This window comes from Anolis sagrei, chromosome 4 (assembly GCF_037176765.1).
Source record: "Anolis sagrei isolate rAnoSag1 chromosome 4, rAnoSag1.mat, whole genome shotgun sequence".
Lineage (NCBI taxonomy): Eukaryota > Metazoa > Chordata > Lepidosauria > Squamata > Dactyloidae > Anolis > Anolis sagrei.
In genome coordinates, this window is record NC_090024.1 from 111987324 (window position 1) to 112000920 (window position 13597).

Genomic DNA, 13597 nt, shown 5'->3' on the forward strand with positions numbered 1-13597 from the left:
ACGAAGTTTGAATGAAAAGTAATGCCTCCACCTTCATAACTCCTCAACAGATGGCAGTACTGGTATGTGGCAAGTACTGGCTTGTTCAGTAGACTCTCCTCTACAGTTCCATTTTGGCAGGAAGCCTTAGCATTGAATGGTTGTGTTGTTAAAATGCAAAGTTTGGAACCCTGCACAGACAGTCAGTCAATGCTACTTAAGCAACGTGCAGTTATTGAATTCTTGACAGCAGAAGGTGTCACCCCAAAGGAGATTCATCAGAGAATGCAAGCTGTTTGTTGTGATTGTGTTGATGTGAGTACTGTGTGATGTTGGGCGAGTAAGTTTAAAGATGTTGAGGTGGGAACATCTGACTTGTGTGCAGAGGCGGCCCTAGGTAATTTTCAATGGTAAGCAAACAGTATTTTGGTGACCCCTCCCCCCCAACCAATCACTGATATATATTTTCTGTTCGTCGTGGGAGTTCTGTGTGCCATATTTGGTTCAATTCCGTCATTGGTGGAGTTCAGAATGCTCATTGATTGTAGGTGAACTATACATCCCAGTAACTACAACTCGCAGATGTCATGGTCTATTTTCCCCCAAGAGCGCCTCAAGAGCACCCCTGGGCAAAATCAACTATACTGCAAATGCTTACTTTGCGTAATGGGTTGAGCCGCCCCTGCTTGCGTGACAAAAAAGAGTTGGATGTCCTGTGACAGCAACCACCAAGTTTCACAAGCAAAAGGTTGACAGATTGATTCAGGATGATCTTCGTATCACTCAGAGAGAAATTTCAAGCATAATCAGCATTTCACAAGAACGTGTGGGTCACATTATTGCTTTGCTTGGCTATCGGAAGATCTGTGCAACCAGGATGAGAGAACTGTGAGATGCTGGTTGCAGAAACAGAATGTCGACTTCTTCCGTAACTGCTTCTGAAAACTTGTTCATTGTTGGCCAAAATGTATCCAATTGTCTGGTGATTATGTGGAAAAGTGAATAGTGGTAGTTAGAGCACATTCTAAGGATTATTCCTGCATTTGATTTATTGAAATATTCCCATCCAAACCCAAGTAACGAAGGTGGAGGCATTACTTTTCATTCAACCCTCATAATATAGATTGGATTATATTAATTTGCTGCAATAACCAAATCCCCCCTTCAAACTTTGCCCAAAGTAATTAACACACTGTATAGCTTAAGCCTTTTCCCTATATGCAATGTACAGACCATAATACAAACCTACCTTGCATTATTCTCATATGGGATTCTGCATTCTCCAATCTCTTGGCTTTAAAGCAGTGGTTTCCAACCTGTGGGTGCTCAGATGTCTTGGCCTTCAACTCTCAGAAATCTTAACAGCTGGTAAATCGGCTGGGATTTCTGGGAGTTGTAGTCCAAAACACCTGAGGACCTACAGGTTGAGAACCACTGCTTTAAAGGATGTATCCAAGGTCACAAACCCTATTCCCAAAGAAGTTCAGCACAATGGACAGCTCCTTAACATGAACCCACCAACCACCACTATGGTAAATCACATCAAGTCCAATGGATACATACACTTATTTGGAATGATGTTCTACCAAAATCAATGGGACTGACTTTTGAAGGACAATTCATAAGATTGCAGTGCTTATCTCAACTGATCTTTTATTATTGCTTGTTGTTTTGATGTGTTTTTGGGCTTGTCCTCATGTCAGCTGCTCCAAGTCGCTTGAGGAAATGGTAGCGGGGTATTAATAAATTATTATTATTATTATTATTATTATTATTATTATTATCTTCGTAGGCTTGTTTGGCAATAAATCCCATCAAAATCAAAGAAGCATGTAGCCCAATCCAATACTCCTGCTTCTCCTTAGGTAAGACTCCAGTGTGTATGCGTGCCTTAAAGGCCCCTTCTACACAGCCATATAATCCAGATTATCAAAGCAGATAATCCAGATTATCTGCTTTGATAATATGATAATAAGTTCTACCTTGTCTCCTGTGCTATGCTAATAATATAATATAATATAATATAATATAATATAATATAATACATTATAATAGTAGTAATAATATGATATTATAATTATATATTTTATATTACATGTAATATTACTAATAATATTACAATGTAATGGCATAGTACAATATAGTAATATATAATACTGATATTGTACTATGCTAATAATATAATATACTGTATGTATATATATATTGTAAGCCGCTCTGAGTCCTCTTTGGGGTGAGAAGGGCGGCATATAAATGTTGTAAATAAATAAATGAATAAATAGTATCTGCTTTGAACGGGATTATGAGTTTATACTACCATATAATCCAGTTCAAAGCAAATAATCTGGATTTTATATGGCAGTGGCCAAAGGGGCCAAAGTGCCCTATTGACTTATGCAGTGGTTCTCAACCTGGGGTACCCAGATGTTTTTGGCCTTCAACTCCCAGAAATCCTAACAGCTGGTAAACTGGCTGGGATTTCTGGGAATTGTAGGCCAAAAACATCTGGGGACCCCAGGTTGAGAACCACTGACTTATAGCAATCTCATGAATTTCATGGTTGTTTGTTTAGGGAAGAAATATTCAGAGATGGTTTCTTTTACTGAGATATAGCCCTAAGCATCTGGTCTTATTAGCTGTCTCCCATCCAAATACTAACCAGGACTGGTCCTGCTTAGCCCCCAAGATCAGACAGGATTGGTGTCTTTAGGGAATGTTAGGACTTAGGGCTCTTCCACACAGCCATATAACCCAGAATATCAAGGCATGTGGGATTTTCTGCCTTGATATTCTGGGATATAGGGCTGTGTGGAAGGGCCCTCAGACATCAGCAAAGGAAGGTTAACTTCACTCCTTTTGCAATGTAACTGCCTGGATTGCTTAGCACAGTCCAGTTTTAACTAAAAGTAGATATTTGGTGATGTAGTCTAGTATTTATATGGAACAAAAATGATGGATACTGCAACTTCCAAACTCAAGGTCAGTGCCCACCAAACCCTTCTGGTCTTTTATGTTGGTCATGGGAGTCCCGTGGGCCACGTTTGGTTCTATTGCATCATTGGTGGAGTTCAGAATGCTCTTTGATTGTAGGTGAACAATAAATCCCAGCAACTACAACTCCCAAATGTCAAGATCTATTTTCCCCAAACTCCACCAGTGTATGTATTTGGGCATATTGAGTATTAGTGCCATGTTTGGTCCATATCTATCATTGTTTGAGTCCACAGTGCTCTCTGGATGGAGGTGAACTACAACTCCCAATCTGTAGAGTTCAGAATGTTCTTTGATTATAAGTAAACTATAAGTCCCAGCAACTACAACTCCCAAAAGACAAAATCAATTTTTGAATGATGGTCACTCCTTGGGTTAGTAGGTGTCTTGTGGCCAAATTTGGTGTCAATTTGCCCAGTGGTTTTTGAGTTCTGTTAATCATTAGTAGAGTTCAGAATGCTCTTTGATTGTAAGTAAACTATAAATCCCAGCAATTACAACTCCCAAATGACAAAATCAATTTTTTTTAGTGAAGGACATACATTGAGTTGTTAGGTGTCTTGTGTCCAGATTTGGTGTCAATTCATCCAGTGGTTTTTGAGTTCTGTTAATCCCACAAACGAACATTACATTTTTATTTATATAGATTATTATTATTATTGAGATCTCAAGAATGTCATGGCTTTCTTAGACGAGGAATATGAGGAGGTGGTTTGGCCAGGATCTTCCTCTGCTTAGCTTCCAAGATCAGGGGAAAATCTGGTGCTTTCAGGGCATTTAGACACTCAGCACTTCTAAAAGTGAGACTTAAGACCCATTGATGTGAAGGCTGGCAGAGGGCAAGACTTACAAATGTCTTTTGAGCAGAAGCATGCCCATCAAGTGTATTATTTACTTCCTGCTTTTCTTCCTTCAATCCTTCCCTATACAAGGCCATCCTCACAACGACCCAGTAAGGCAAGGCGGACTGAAAGATGGCATACTTTCAATTGAGGGGATCCCAATTGCACCCCTAATAGGACATTTACCGCCCAAGAGACAGCTCTTTGGGGGGCACGATGCAAAGCGGCCTTTGAACCCTTCTTTCATCCCTTATGCGGTTTTTGAAAAATAAAGAGAAAATATCCTGTTTCCTGCTATATGTGTACTTATGTTTACATATTGTATGCAAGAGCCCTAGAGTTGGAAGAGACCCCAAGATCCATCCATTCTGCCATGCAAGGGATACACAAAGTCAGCATGGTTCAGAGGTTTGAGGGATGTACAAGGGCATGGAAACCCACTGGGTGACTGGCCAAGCTGGGCCTGAGTTCACCGGATGCCAGAGATATTCTGCCTATGGAGGAAGGAGTGGGACGAGAAGAGAAAACTTTCCAGAGGGAATGGGGTGGAGCTGTCTCTAATATGCTCACCCCTCCTTCCCCATTTCTTTGAAGGAAGGAGGAGGGAGGGACGGAAGGGAGGAAGGAAGGAAGGTGGGAGAAAAGAGGGAGATGGGAAGGAGGGAAGGAAGGAAGAAAAAAGGAAGGAGGGAAGCAAGGAAGAGCGAGGGAAGAGGGAAGGAGGAAAGAGGTAGGAAAGGAAAGAAGAGAGGGAGGGAAGAGAGAGGGAGGGAAGAAAGGAAGAGAGGGATGAAAGGAAAGGAGGAACGAAAGAGGGAGGGAGGGAAGCGGGAGGGAAGGAGAGAAGAAAGAAAAGAATAAAAGAAAGACGAAAAGGGAAGGAAGAGACAGAAGAGGGGGAAGAGGGAGGAAAAAGAGAAGGAAAAAAGTGGGAGGAAAAGAAGGAAGGAAAGAAGAAAGGAAAGAGGGCTGGAGGGAAAGGAGGAAGGAAGGAAGGAAGGAAGGAAGGAAGGAAGGAAGGAAGGAAGGAAGGAAGGAAGGAGGGAAAGAAGAGGGGAGGGAGGGGGGAAACGAAGGAAAGAACCTGGGAGGAAAGAAGAAGGGTGGGAAGGAGGGAAGAAATGAAAGAAGAAAAAGGAAGGGAGAGAGAGAAAGAGGGAGGGAGGGAGGGAGGGAGGGAGGGAGGGAGGGAGGGAAGAAGGGACGGAAGGAAGGGAAGACGAAGGGAAGAAAGGAAAATAGGGAGGGAAGGTAGGAAGTGGGAGGGAAGGAAGGAAGTGGGAGGGAAGAAAGGAAAGTAGAAAGAGGGAAAAATCTAAAGAGGGAAAAACCTAAAGAAGAAAAAGAAGGAAGGGAGGGAGGGAGGGAGGGAGGGGAGAAAGCGAGGAAAGAAGTGGGAGAAAATGAAAGAAGAAGGGAGGGGTGGAAAAAAGGAAGAAGGAAAGAGGGAGGGGGAAGAGGAGAGAGAAGGAAGGAAGGAAGGAAAGAAGGAAGGAGGGCGGGAGGGAGGGAAAGAAGGAAAGTAGGAAGGAAGGAGGATGGAGGGAAAGAAGAGGGGAGGGAGGGGGGAAAGGAAGGAAAGAAAGAACCTGGGAGGAAAGAAGAAGGGTGGGAAGGAGGGAAGAAAGGAAAGAAGAAAAAGGAAGGGAGGGAGAGAGAAAGGGAAGGAGGGAAGGAAGGGAGGGAGGGAGGGAGGAAGGAAGGAAGGAAGGAAGGAAGGAAGGAAGGAAGGAAGGTAAGGGGGCGGGAGGGAAAGAGAGAAGAAACAAAAAAAAGAAAAATAAGAGAGGGAAGGAAGGAAGGAAATGGGAGGGAAACCCCTAAAGAAGAAAAGGAAAGAAGGAAGGAAGAGAGGAAGGAAGAAAAAAAGGAAGGAGGGAAGCAAGGAAGAGAGAGGGAAGGAAGGGAGGAAGAGAGGAAAGAAGAGGGAGAAAAGGAAAGAAGAAGGGAGGGGCGGAAAAAGGAAGAAGGAAAGAGGGAGGGGGGAAGAGGAGAGAGAAGGAAAGAAGGAACGAACGAACGAAAAACGAAGGGGAAGGGAGGGAGACAGAAAAGAAAGATGGCGAGAAGGAAGCAGAGAAGACGGGAAAGAAGAAAAGGAAGAAGAAAAATGGAGAGAAAGGAGGGAGAGAAGAGGGAGAGAGGGCGGGAAGGTTGGAAATTTGTTCTATTGCAAGCATATTTTTTTTACTTCTTCCGGAAAAAAAAAGGGAGATTATTTGGGTAAAATCTTATTATGGATGTCGTCCATCCCTTTTCTTAAACGGCTCTCCCCGTTTAGAATAAATCTCTCGCTTGAAAAGACTTGACAAAGTCTTGAAAAATTCTCAAAAATTCTGACTAACGAAGGGGATTTTTTGGAAAATAGGATGGGAAGGGGAAGGCACCCAAATTCCATCCAAAGGGGGCTGGAAGTCGATTGAGATCGCAGTGCGTTAAGACTTTGTGACATCTTTGCAAAACAAAAAAAACACAAAATCTGGATTAAGGGCGATCCAAGAAGGCTGGAGAATGCCTGCAGAGTTCAAAGACAAATAGTGCTAATTTATTTGAAGGAGTTCCGATCAAGGAAGACATTGATCTTGGTGTGTGTTTGTTTGTGAATAACATTTTGTGCCACTTTCCTTTGGCTTTCAGGCTTGAAACCCATAGGAAATCAACTTTTCTTGTTTTCCTACCCTAATTGATAGTTAAACATCTCCGGGTGCTGGTTGTCGTTGGCCTCAACACTGTGGCATTAGTGCAGTTTGACATTATTTGATGGAATGTGACTTGTTGACATGTTCCCTCCCCTGCTTCCGGCGGAGTCTCTCTAGCCCCGCCCCCATCCTCTGCGCGTGCACTTTCCGCGGGAGCGCGCGCGCGGCCTCATCCTCCCCACTGATTGGACATCTATCTCAACCGTGGAATTGATGCACTTTGACATTGCACTGTGAATGTAACTCGATTTGTGTTCCTGGATTATAAATGTCACTTTATACAAACATGGGAAAAGTAGTTTAAACTGCCCAAACTTTGTTTTTTGCGGGACATCCTGCAACAGTGAGTTGTTGTAGGTTTTTTGTAGGTTGTTGTAGGTTTTTCGGGCTGTACGGCCATATTCTAGAAGCACTCTCTCCTGACGTTTCGCCTGCATCTGTGGGGAAACCCTCACAAGCTCTGAGGATGCTTGCCACAAATGCAGGCGAAACGTCAGGAGAGAATGATTCTAGAACATGGCCATATAGCCCGAAAGACCTAAAACAACCCAGTGTATGGTCATGTTCTAGAAGCATTCTCTCCTGACGTTTCGCCTGCATCTATGGCAAGCATCCTCACAACCTCTGAGAATGCATGCCACAAATGCAGGCGAAACGTCAGGAGAGAATGCTTCTAGAACATGGCCATATAGCCCGAAAGACCTACAACAACCCAGTGTATGGCATATAGCCCGAAAAACCTACAACAACTCAGTGTATGGCCATGTTCTAGAAGCATTCTCTCCTGACGTTTCGCCTGCATCTATGGCAAGCATCCTCACAACCTCTGAGGATGCATGCCACAAATGCAGGCGAAACGTCAGGAGAGAATGCTTCTAGAACATGGCCATATAGCCCGAAAGACCTACAACAACCCAGTGTATGGCATATAGCCCGAAAAACCTACAACAACTCAGTGTATGGCCATGTTCTAGAAGCATTCTCTCCTGACGTTTCGTCTGCATCTGTGGCGAGCATCCTCAGAGGTTGTGAGGATGCTTGCCATAGATGCAGGAGAAACGTCAGGAGAGAATGCTTCTAGAACATGGCCATATAGCCCGAAAAACCTACCACAACCCAGTGTATGGCCATGCTCTAGAAGCATTCTCTCCTGACGTTTTGCCTGCATCTATGGCAAGCATCCTCACAACCTCTGAGGATGCTTGCCACAGATGCAGGCGAAACGTCAGGAGAGAATGCTCTATGGCCATACACTGGGTTGTTGTAGGTTTTTCGGGCTATATGGCCATATTCTAGAAGCACTTTCTCCTGACATTTTGCTTGCATCTGTGACAAAGCCTCACAACTTCTGAGGATGTTTGCCACAGATGCAGGCGAAACGTCAGAAGAGAATGCTTCTATGGCGACACACTGGGTTGTTATAGGTTTTTCGGGCTATATGGTCATATTCTAGAAGCACTTTCTCCTGACGTTTTGCCTGCATCTGTGACAAAGCCTCACAACTTCTGAGGATGTTTGCCACAGATGCAGGCGAAACGTTAGCAGAGAATGCTTCTATGGCCATACACTGGATTGTTGGAGGTTTTTCAGGCTGTATGTACATATTCTAGAAGCATTCTCTCCTGACGTTTTGCCTGCATCTATGGCAAGCATCCTCACAACCTCTGCGGAACTTTCTGCCCCGGAGTGTGGTCCTTCTTTGGAAGCTTTTAAACAGAGGCTGGATGGCCATCTGTCGGGGGTGCTTTGAATGCAATTTTCTTGCTTCTTGGCAGGGACTGGATGGCCTATTCCAACTATGATTCTATCATATATATGTCTATAAGGGCCCTTCCACATATCCCAGCTTATCAAGGCAGAATAACACACAATATCTGCTTTGAATTGGAATATCTGAGCCCACACTGCCATATATTCCAGTTCAAAAGCAGGTAATGTGGGATTCTATTTAGCAGTGTGGAAGGTACCGAGGACTCATCAATACAGAACGATAGCACTTGCACTCAATGCAATGCAATCCAATGCAATACACTCAATGCAGTGCAATGAAATACACTCAATACAATGCAATGCAATGCAATACACTCAATGCAATGCAATGCAATACACTCAATACAATGCAATGCACTCAAATGCAATGCAATACTCAATGCAGTGCAATGCAATACACTCAATGCAATGCAATGCAATGCACTCAATGCAATGCAATGCACTCAATGCAATGCAATACACTCAAAGCAATGCAATACACTCAATGCAATGCAATGCAATACACTCAATGCAAGGCAATGCAATACACTCAAAGCAATGCAATGCAATACACTCAATGCAAGGCAATGCAATACACTCAAAGCAATGCAATGCAATACACTCAATACAATGCAATACACTCAATACAATGCAATGCAATACACTCAATACAATGCAATGCAATACACTCAATGCAGTGCAATGCACTCAATGCAATGCAATGCAATGTCCTGGGAGTCGTCGTTTGGTGAGAGAAGGCTCTCGTCCTTTTGATAAACGACCCCTCGAGCATTGCCATTGCATCGAGCAATTGATGGGAGAGAGATTGATTCTCGAGACCCTCGAGGAGAGGCTGGATCCGTTTACTTTGGCCTGGAGTCGGCAATAGAAGGACAAGAGTCATCTTGAGAAGCCATTGGGTGAACTGAGGCTCCATAAAGCTTCATTCATTCTCCTTTGCGGAGTCAAAACGACTCCAGTCTGCGATGGCTTCTTTCAAGCCTGAGCCCAAAAGGAGAGCATCTGTGGGATCCCCTCTTCTCCTTCCTCTGGATCAACTTGGGTCCAGTTCCGCCACCTGACGAGGAGGGGCCAGACTTGGTCGGGCTGCCTCCTGATTGGCTGGCGAGGAAGCGACATCCCCCCCCCCCTCTTCTCTTCTATCCCCCCTCCCTTTCCAGTTAGACACCAGGGCTTCCAATCACCCGCCTGGCCCACCCCGTAGTAAGAGAGAGAGAGAAGGAAAGGCGTGACAAGGAGGCAGCGGGCGATCGCCTCCGGGCTGAGGCTTCCCTGCTTCCTCCTCTCTCTTCCCGGAGAGAGGCAAGCAAGGAGGGAGGGCAAGCAGGCAGCCATCCCGGCTCTCCCGTCCGCCGCCCGCCTTGTCATGCTGCCCAAAGTGGAGACGGAAGCCCTGGGACTGGCCCGAGCGAATGGGGAGCAACGCGGGCAGAGGGCGGACAACATGCAAGGTAAGAAGAGAGCCTTGGGGGGGGGGGCGTCCCTCGGTGCTTTGATCCGGAGGAAGGGACCCCGCTTTCTCGCTTACTCTTCTCCCGAAAAGTTGCAAACAGGAGCGACTTTCTTCTTGCCGAAGGCGAAGGGGAACCGCACGGAGTTCCTGCATCTCTCAGGCATTCTCTGGCCGCGTCTCCACTGGCAGATAATCCAGTTCAAAGCAGATAACCTGGATGTTATACGGCAGTGTGGAAGAAGTGTGTGACTCAATCTCTCTCTCAATCTCTCGCAATCCCTCTCTCTCTCTCTCTGTCTCTCTCAATTCTTCTCTCAGTCCCTCTCTCTCAATCTTTCTCTCTCTCAATCTCTCTCTCTTTCAATCTCTCTCTGGCGCGCAATATATATCCCTTTCAATCTCTCTCTCAATCTCTCGCTCTCAATCTTTCTCTTTCCCTCTCTCTCAATCCTCTCTCAATCCCCCTCTTTCTCAATCTCTCTCTCCCTCTCAATCCTCTGTCAATCCCCCTCTTTCTCAATCTCTCTTTCAATCTCTCTCTCTCAATCCCTCTCTCTCAATCCCCCCTCTCTCAATCTTTCTCTCTCTCTTCCAATCTCTCTCTCTCACGCAACCCCCCCTCTCAATATCTCTCTCTCAATCTCTCAATCTTTCTCTCTCAATCTCTCTCGCTCAATCCCTCTCTCTCTCTTTCAATCTCTCTCTCTCTCAATCTCTCTCAATCCTTCCCTCTCTCAATCCCCCTCTCTCTCAATCCTCTCTCAGTCCCCCTCTTTCTCAATCTCTCTCTCTTTCAATCTCTCTCTCAATCCTTCTTTCTCTCAATCCCCCCTCTCTCAATCTCTCTCTCTTTCAGTCTCTCTCTCAATCTCTCGCTTAATCCCTCTCTCTCTTTCAGTCTCTCTCTCAATCCCTCTCTCTTTCAATCTCAATCTCTCTCTCAATCTCTCTCAATCCCCCCTCTCTCAATCTCTCTCTCTCTTTCAGTCTCTCTCTTTCAGTCTCTCTCAAACTCTCAATCTCTTTCGCTCAATCCCTCTCTCTCTCTTTCAATCTCTCTCTCAATCCCTCTCTCTTTCAATCTCAATCTCTCTCAATCTCTCTCAATCCCCCTTCTCTCTCAATCTCTCTCTCTTTCAATCTCTCTCTCTTTCAGTCTCTCTCAAACTCTCAATCTCTTTCGCTCAATCCCCCTCTCTCTCTTTCAATCTCTCTCTCAATCCCTCTCTCTTTCAATCTCAATCTCTCTCTCAATCTCTCTCAATCCCCCCTCTCTCTTTCAATCTCTCTCTCTCTCTCTCAATCCCTCTTTCGCTCAATCCCTCTTGCAATCTCTCTCTTTCAATCTCTCTCTCAATCCTTCTTTCTCTCAATCCCCCCCTCTAAATCTCCCTCTCTTTCAGTCTCTCTCTCAAACTCTCAATCTCTCTCGCTCAATCCCTCTCTCTCTCTCTTTCAATCTCTCTCTCAATCCCTCTCTCTTTCAATCTCAATCTCTCTCTCAATCTCTCTCAATCCCCCCTCTCTCTTTCAATCTCTCTCTCTCTCTCAATCCCTCTTTCGCTCAATCCCTCTTGCAATCTCTCTCTTTCAATCTCTCTCTCAATCCTTCTTTCTCTCAATCCCCCCCTCTAAATCTCCCTCTCTTTCAGTCTCTCTCTCAAACTCTCAATCTCTCTCGCTCAATCCCTCTCTCTCTCTTTCAATCTCTCTCGCAATCTCTCTCTCTCAATCCCTCTCTCTCTTTTTCAAACTCTCTCTCAATCTCTCTCTTGCACTATCTCTTTTCCTTCCTAGCGCTCAACCTCCCTCAGGCCCCTTCTACACTGCCTCTATATCCCGGGATCTGATCCCAGGTTATCTTCTCATCCTAGATTATCTGGCAGTGGAGACTCACATAATCCAGTTTAAAGCAGATAATCTGGGATGCGATCCTGAGACATAGGACGGCGTAGAAGGGGCCTCAGACTCTTCCTTTCTCGTCATTCTTTCTCTTTCTTGGTCTCTCTCTTTCTCTCCTTCTTAACCCCTTCTCTCTGTATCCCCTTCCACACAACTGGATAAAATCCCACATTGTCTACTTTGAACTGGGATATATGGTGGTGTGGACAATGTGGGATTTTCTGGCTTGATATTCTGGGATATAGGGCTGTGTGGAAAGGCCCTTCATCATGTCTTTCTCTTTCTGGATCTCTCTCCTTCAATCTCTCCCTCTTAACTGCTCCTTCTCTCTCTGGCCCCTTCCACACAACTGAGTAAAATCACACATTATCTGTTTTGAACTGGAATATATGACAGTGTGGACTCAGATATCCCAGTTCAAAGCAAATATTGTGGGATTTTCTGCCTTGATATTCTGGGTTATGTGGCTGTGTGGAAGGAGCCTCAATATTTCTCTCTTCCTCCTAATGTCTTTCTCTTTCTCAGTCCCTCTCTCTCTCTTTCAAACACTTTCTCTCAACCTCTCCTTCCCTCTCTGGCCTCTGTATAAAATCCACATTGAAGTGGATTATGTGGCAGTGTGGACTCAGATAACCCAGTTCAAAGCAGAATTTGTGGATTATCCGGCTTGATATTCTGGGTTGCATGGCTGTGTGGAAGGACCCTCAGTCTCTGTGTGTGTGTGTGTGTGTCTTGCAATCTCTTTCTCAGTCTTTTTTTTCAGTCTCTCCCTCTTCATCCCTCCTTCTTTTTCTTTCTTTCTTTCTCCAACTCTCTTTCTCACAATGTCTTTCTCATTCTCTCTCTTTCAATAGGTCTTTCCACACAGGCATATAACCCAGAATATCAAGGCAAAAAAATCCCACTATATCTACTTTGTACTGGATTATCTGAGTCCACACTGCCATATAATCCAGCTCAAAGCAGAAAATGTGGAATTTTATTCAGCTCTGTGGAAGGGGCCACAGGGTCCTTCCACACAGCCGTATAACCCAGAATATCAAGGCAGAAAAATCCCACAATATCTACTTAGAACTGGATTATCTGAGTCCACACTGCCATATACTCCAGCTCAAAGCGGAAAATGTGGAATTTTATTCTGCTGTGTGGAAAGGGCTTCAGTATCATTCCACAGAGCCAGATAACTCAGACTATCAAGGTAGAAAATCCCACAATATCTACTTTGAACTGGATTATCTGAGTCCACACTGCCATATAATCCAGCTCAAAGTGGAAAATGTGGAACTTTATTCAGCTGTGTGGAAGGGGCCTTAGGGGCCTTCCACACAACCAGATAACCCATAATATCAAGGCAGCAAATCCCACAATATCTACTTTGCACTGGATTATCTGAGTCCACACTGCCATATATTCCAGCTCAAGCAGAAAATGTGGAATTTTATTCAGCTGTGTGGAAGGGGCTTCAGTATCATTCCACAGAGCCAGATAACTCAGAATATCAAGGCAGAAAATCCCACAATATCTACTTTGTACTGGATTATCTGAGTCCACACTGCCCTATAGAATCAAAGAGACCTCATGGGCCATCCAGTCCAACCCCCTGCCAAGAATCAGGAAAATTTGCATTCAAAGCACTCCCGACAGATGGCTATCCAGCCTCGGTTTAAAAGCTTCCAAAGAAGGAGCCTCCACCACACTCCGCGGCAGAGAGTTCCACTGCTGAACGGCTCTCAGAGTTAGGAAGTTCTTCCTAATGTTCAGATGGAATCTCCTTTCTTGTAGTTACTTATTTATTTACAGTATTTCTATACAGCCTTTCTCACCCTGGGGGGGGGGGGGGGGACTCAAAGCGGAATATAGTTTGTATATCCCAGCTCAGGCAGAAAATGTGGGATTTTGTGCAGCTGTGTGGAAGGGGCCTCAGTCTTTCTCTCTCTTTCTCATAATAATAATAATAATAA

At 44.7% G+C, this 13597-nt stretch overlaps 1 protein-coding gene across 2 annotated transcripts in view; it reads left to right on the forward strand.

Annotated features, from left to right (window-relative positions):
• The window catches only part of NR5A2 (nuclear receptor subfamily 5 group A member 2), a 196357-nt gene that overhangs the window by 15985 nt on the left and 166775 nt on the right, over positions 1-13597 (forward strand). The window contains exon 1 of one of the 2 annotated variants that reach the window (XM_060774570.2): positions 9474-9732. The exons of the other annotated variant lie outside the window; for it this stretch is intronic. Within the exon in view, the coding sequence (XP_060630553.1) occupies positions 9648-9732 (85 nt within the window). The 5' untranslated portion in view covers positions 9474-9647. Of the gene's footprint in view, positions 1-9473; positions 9733-13597 lie in introns of those variants that run through there. 2 annotated transcript variants of the gene reach the window in all.